This window comes from Myotis lucifugus, unplaced genomic scaffold (assembly GCF_000147115.1).
Source record: "Myotis lucifugus unplaced genomic scaffold, Myoluc2.0 scaffold_427, whole genome shotgun sequence".
NCBI classification, from domain to species: Eukaryota; Metazoa; Chordata; class Mammalia; order Chiroptera; family Vespertilionidae; genus Myotis; species Myotis lucifugus.
Genome location: NW_005871475.1, coordinates 576,396 through 583,187, shown reverse-complemented (window position 1 = coordinate 583,187; position 6,792 = coordinate 576,396). Strand labels below are relative to the sequence as shown.

Here is a 6,792-nt window from a genome sequence, read left to right as displayed (position 1 = left end):
ACTGGCTTCTGGGCGGCTTCTGGTGCTTCTGGGGCCAGCCTGCAGCCCGACGGGCGGCGGATGGAGGTTTCTGGGGTCGCACATGGGGGCCTGGATGGCAGCTCTTGCACTGGTGGTTGCGCTGTCCCGCCCTGCCTGCAGTATGCAAATTAGCCGTCATCTTTGTTGGCGGTTAATTTGAATATCATGCTGATTAGCCAATGGGAGGTGTAGCGAAGGTATGGTCAATTACCATGTTTGTCTATTATTAGAATGGATTATTACATAAAATTTTATGAATCTGAAGGAAGTGGAGAGGTAAGTAATACACTGAAGCTGAGGAGAAGACAGCCCCTTTCCATAGCTGGAATCATCCCTTCTTTCCCAGCACCTGAGATGGCCCCTCTCCTTTACCTCTAAAACAGAACATGGGTATTTATCTCACAAAGTCACCACCTGCAAGACCTGAATTATCAAAGGTCAAATGCCACCCTGGAACTCTCCCTCCTTAGCTTTAAACCCTAACAGAAAGCCAGTCCTGGTGTAAGAAACTCCAATCTGCAAAATTTCCTGTAACTGAGAACTTGAATTGTTTTGCATCTGGCAAATGTGAGCCCTGACCTAGAGGGAAGTAATAAGTTAAAGGCCTTAAAGTAAAATTTGAGAGTAGACTCTGGAGCCACCATGACCTGAGGCGTTTTCTATCTTGTGCAGGCTCAGTGTTCTCATTTGTAAAATAGGAATAAAAACAGTACCTAATTGTCAAGTTGTTTATAACTTAATCCTCGTGGATTTTACATTTTCATCAAATGTAATATTACTTGCATTTAAAACATTTTTGTATAACCCCAAAGTCAAAATACAGCACCAGAAAGTACAAATTGGACATTGCAACATAATTAACACCAAATCATCACTCATTAGCCTATGATGATAAGCCATGACATTAGCTGCTCCTGGAATGAATCAAGTGGCCTTGGGGCCTAATTTTTATTAAATTTATGTTGTGGTTATTATATTCCCATTATGAAATGGTTGGCACTCAACTCCACGTTTTCAGTTCCAGGCCGTTAGGTACCAGGGATCTTACTTTACACTAAAGACAGGAGTTTCCTCCCAGAGATAGTCTCAGTTGTTGTAGTGAAAGGAGGTCAAAACTGCCAATAAAAGAATCCCTTCCCTTGTAGCCTCATGTGCACTTGCAGAGGGAACACTCGGCCACGGGTGATTTGCAGGAGAAGCACACAGACACAGCCGCTACCTCCTCTGGCCAGGGCCCTTTGCCTTCTTCGTGGAGCTCTTAAATTCCGGTTTTCCATGGTAAGACATTACTTGTGCTTTCAAGGGAATATGATGAGGTCACATTATTGCAATATGGTCAATTGCCTCAATCAAGCTACAGAACACATCCATTTAGACACAGATAAATGAGCCTCTTAATAACAAGTGTGAATCTCCATGGTTATGGGTACAATATGGGCAAGACCGTGCAAGCAGTCCACCTACGCATGAGAAATAAAGGGGTACCCTGAGTGCAGCAAATTGGAAAACTAGCCCACACAGCTGAAAGTAGATCTGTTTTTCATCATTGCCATACACCAGTGATTCTAAACATCAATGATAACACAGTTTTCTAACAAAAAAAATATTTTTTGCTTAAGTTCTATCCAGTGCTAATGTTAATATTATTTTTAATCATGTGCATGTAAGCCTCATAGAGCACTATTTATTACTATTTAAAAAATATTATGTGCAAAAGGGAAATTAATACAGAGAATGCCAGATCCACTGGTGACTCCTGAACACGTAGACTCAAATACACAGGGTGAAGCAAAAGTAGGTTTACAGTTGTCCATATGAAAAATAATACAATAGTCCTATATAATAAAAGGCTAATATGCAAATTGACTGAACGGCAGAACAATCTGTTGCTATGATGTTCATTGACCACCAGGTGGCAGACACTCAACACAGGAGCTGCCCCCTGGTGGTCAATGCACTCCCACAGGGGGAGCGCTGCTCAGCCAGAAGCCGGGCTCACAGCTGGTGAGCGCAGCAGCGGTATAGGAGTCAGACATCCCCTGAGGGCTTCCGGACTGCAAGAAAGTGCAGGCCGGGCTGAGGAGACCCCCGTCCACTGCACGAATTTCGTGCACTGGGCCTCTAATTAATAAATAATAACACAAGAATAAACTGTTCCACATTCTCACAACTGTAAACCTTTTTTTGTTACACCCTGTATGTATTTATTTTTAAGGGTAAGAACTCAAGTTCTGAGTTTTCACTTTTATAATTACTGTGCTAATATTGTTTAACTCTAATCTGTTGAAACACATATGTAGTATCACAGAGGTTGCAGACACAAACTGCACACAGAGAGAGCTCAAGCAGTTCCAAATCCCCAGCAACTCTTACATTTTTACCAAATAGAATAGCAATCTATGATGAATTTTCTGATAAAAATATTTTAGTAGATTATTTTATTTATTGCAGAGATATTTGAAGTTATTAGATTTAATTCTGAAGAAATTACATGGAAAGTACTGCAATTTTTAAAACTTATTATGAAATGGAATTTTTATGAATCTGTACCAACCTTATCCTTATGTCTAAAACAGTTCCTGACATTTATCCTTTTATTACCCATGTGAAAACAATTAATTAAAAATTTATAAAAAGTACCTTTTTGATAAATCTGAGAGAAAATAGGTAGATACACCTGATTATAGCTTTTTTTAAAAATATATATATTTTTTGATTTTTTACAGAGAGGAAGGGAGAGAGATAGAGAGTTAGAAACATCGATGAGAGAGAAACATCGATCAGCTGCCTCCTGCACATCTCCTACTGGGGATGTGTCCGCAACCCAGGTACATGCCCTTGACCGGAATCGAACCTGGGACCTTTCACACCACAGGCTGACGCTCTATCCACTGAGCCAAACCGGTTTCGGCTATAGTTTTTTTAAATATTTTTTATGAAGTCATTAATAAATTTGTAGAATTAAGGTCTAAGGAACAGAAATTTTAATGCTTTTATTGTTACTAGACAAACCAATAAGTAGGTATGATCTTTCCTTTTTTATAAAAAGTAATTAATGTAAGTGGAAAGTATTTATCTATTATATTGTCTTTTTTCTGTACTGCATTATTTTTATTGACAAGATTACATATTAAATTTTCATAATAGAACATCTTGCCATCTGAATTCTATTATTTTTCATTTAACTTTATAATTATTTCTAAATATAACTTGTATATAGGAGATAGGATGTTAAAAATGATATGTACTGTCATCAAATGCACTAGATACACCCAAGTTCATGGTGCAATGGGAGAGGAACAATGGGGATCTCACAGGGTAGTGACACACTCCTAGTGGTGGAACATAAGTGAGGAAATTACTTTCAGAGCAAAAGTACAACAAAAAAAGTGGGCCCCAGTTACGAATGGAAGGCATAATAACAACGCTTTAGCTTTCCATGGAAACTGTCATGAACACATCTGTGGTTTGGAAGCTTAAGTCATTGGTAAGAAATACCCATGGATCAGATCAAGAACGCTGCCATAGGTAGCCATGAACATTTGGGTGATGCAGTAACGTGGTGAGAGAATGACTGATTAAATACTGATAGGTGATAATAATGCAGAAAGCCTTAGAAGGAACTAGAAATTGTCACTGCTCATTTTACAGATGTCCAGTGAGATTAATTTTGTGATACAAACAGGCACTCAGTGGCAAAGGTCAGACTGAAGTTTCTCCTGCTGACCAATTACATTAGTAATTCATAAAGGAGGGAACTTACAGCTTATTTCAAGGCGGATGAAGTCTGTAATGCCAAGGTTTTCTAGGAAAACTCCAGAGAGAGCCGTGGTTTTAAAATAGAAGGAAATGTCAGCACTGAATTCCGCATGGAAGGTAGGAAAGTGGAGGTAGGAGGCTTCTGTATTAAAGGAGACTGCGTTCCAGAAGTGTCCTGCAAGTAAGAAAATCCTTGAGCATGGTTGACTGTTCCGAAATGGGGTACAGAGAGCTGGGCAAGTGTATGATAACTCTGAAGCCTGGGGAACTGCAGGGAAAGGGAAGGGGGAATTTTGGACATCCTGTGCGTATGTAGTGCAGAGGGAAAGCTTCTTTCATTAGTACTCACGGTCGCCATAGCAACGCAAGGGACCAATTCTCCAAGCAGCTTCTGAGTTTGATCTGTTGGTATCAGTGATAACTATCTGAGTGACAGGCAAGTGGTCTTTGAAGGAAAGAAAACCAGTATCATTTGTCCTGAAAAACATAAATGTAAGACAAAAGAGGAGAAAACGTGGATAATCTAGGGACTCTTTACCAAGACTCCTCTTTTTAAAAGCGATTTGGGTAGTTGCAGCAGGATGGGACAGGGAGGAGGGTAACAGAGGGCCTTTCATCTCCTAAATGTGTGTGAGAGGCTAGAATGCCAATTGCAAAACCGATGGCCAGCTTCCCCAAACAAGCAGATTTTACATTTCCCCTAAGTCCTTCCAGAGCTTGCTTCTGCTTGCTGTGGCTGAGAGCACACACCTGCCCCGTGCAGTGCTGAGAGAACATGAAATGCCGCCTCTCTCCATAAAGAGACTGGCTGTCTCCGGAGCTCACTTGAAATGGGCATCACAAATCCCACATGAATCACTCCAAGGACTTGTTCCAGCCACCTGCCAACAGTGTCAAACAGCTTAGGATGCTTCTGTCACCTTTTAACTCTACATACAAGCAAGTCTTTGCAGTCACTCTTCATTTTGTTGCTCTTCCTACTGTTCTGTGTTTTAAGGATCTTGGTTGTTAGAGACTCTGGCTTTATCTTTGTGAACCATGCAAGTAGGGAACTGACTAGTCACCCTGTGACAAAAAAATAATTTTAAAATAATAGGGCTAAGCTATTGATTTTTTTTCTCTTTGTAAGTTGTGTTTCTGGACTACTGATGAGAACATACCATTTAACTGAAAATAAAAACAAAATGTAGGCAAGAAACTGATATTGAATTAATATTTTGAGCCAGCAATATGCTAAGGAATAAGTTTATTTTTCCCACACAACACCCCTATGGCAGGTGGTGCAATTTTTCCTGCTTAGCAATGAGAAAGCTAAGGCTCGGATATATTAGGAAACTTGTCTAAGGTCACACGACAGAAGGGACAGGGGCGTAGTCATATACTTGGTATATATCCCAAGTATAATTTGACAAGTATGTCATAAATCTATGTTAATCTAAGCAGAACTGAATCATATGAGGCAGTCTGAGAACTACACACAAGTGGGAAGACATCCCATTAACAGCCTCAGTTAAATGCAGGGTTGGTCATCTTGCTGGTAATAGGAACTCGAAGGCATAGTGACCTGCCCAATATTCAGGATGAGGTATCTGATGCAGCCAGTTGATAACAAGAGCATGAAGGTGCAGATTCATATTGGTTCTCTCTCCATATCCACAAAGAAGTCACAAAACACTCAAAACCAACATTATATTTCATTATCATTTGCAGCTCTGAGTTTAGAGACAACAAACTAATATTCCAGATTAATAAATTGGGAAAGATAGCAAGGAACAAGTAGTGTGACCAGCGATTTTGAGGATAGAGCTTTAGAAGAAGACAGATTTGTTCTGGAATCTCAGGCCCTACCTGAGATTATAGCTGTGCTAGCTTGGGCAAGCCACTTTATTTCTGAGATTTCCCAGTATCCTCAGCTTTAAAATGGAGATATATTCTATATCAGAGTTATAGAGGGGATTAAATGAGACTATATAGTCACTTAGCATGGTGTCTGATCTATGGGAAATGCTGAACAATGGGAGTAGTAACACTAATTTTCATCTGAACTAAGACTTCTGTTTCTTTTTGAAAGTATATCTCTGAATGCTACTTGGACACAGGATACATTTTGAGTCTTCACATTCTGATATCTTTTCAGTAAGAGATTTCAAAGCAGATTGCAAGCAGTCAAAGTAGATAGACCAAACTCACATCCTCTCTCAAATTATTTTGTATTTCTATAGGATTTGTTTCTCTCCATTTTAGTTTCAGGGTGAAATGGTAAAGTCATTAAAGCTAACCACTGCCTCCCTTACACACTGTCCTCTTGTCTACATCCATTTGATGTCCTTGTGTCAAAATATTGGGATATGCAAATAGCACTCTAAGAATAAAAATATTTTCCAAATAAAAGAGAAAAGGCACTCATATTAGGTTTGATGGTACAATGCACATTACCAAAAACAATTTTTATCATAAAATTAAAATAAATATATAAATAAGTGTAACTATTCTCCAAAGTTGTTTAATGAGATAGAAACAGATCCATAGTCAAATGCCTACAGGGACCAGACAAGGGATAAAAATGGCTTTGTGTTAGATGCTAAATGAAACCTGACACACAGCTTCACTGTCAGGGGAAAAAGAGAGAGAAAAAGAGAGACAAGAAGACTGGTAGAAAGTAGGTGTTCTGTCTTAAAGAAGGCAGTGACACCCAAGAGTAAAAAAGTAATTATGCTATTCATGAATATAAATGCAAAAATTCTCAATTTTTAAATCTTGGAAATTAATTTAAAAATTTTAAAACCATAGTGTGGTAGGAACCAACACTGCACTGACCAATAAAATCCATGTGAGAAATATGTTCAGCTGACAGATAACCTAGGCATCAGAAGGACTTTGAATATTTATTCATACTCTTAGGGTCACATTAAGAATAAGATTGGATTTAATTCATGAGTGACACATATGATTCACACCTTTAAAAGCATTAATAGGTAGAATATCTGGAGGGTGGGTGGTGGTAGTGGATTT

General features: G+C 39.0%; 1 protein-coding gene across 1 annotated transcript in view; it reads right to left on the bottom strand.

The window, feature by feature from the left end:
* CNTNAP5 (contactin associated protein like 5) overlaps window positions 1-6,792 on the bottom strand; it is a 661,914-nt gene that overhangs the window by 151,510 nt on the left and 503,612 nt on the right. The window contains exons 15-16 of the mRNA XM_023744097.1: window positions 4,130-4,257; window positions 3,785-3,955 (exon numbers count right to left, since the gene is read on the bottom strand). Coding sequence (XP_023599865.1) covers window positions 3,785-3,955; window positions 4,130-4,257 — 299 coding nt within the window. The remainder of the gene's footprint in view (window positions 1-3,784; window positions 3,956-4,129; window positions 4,258-6,792) is intronic.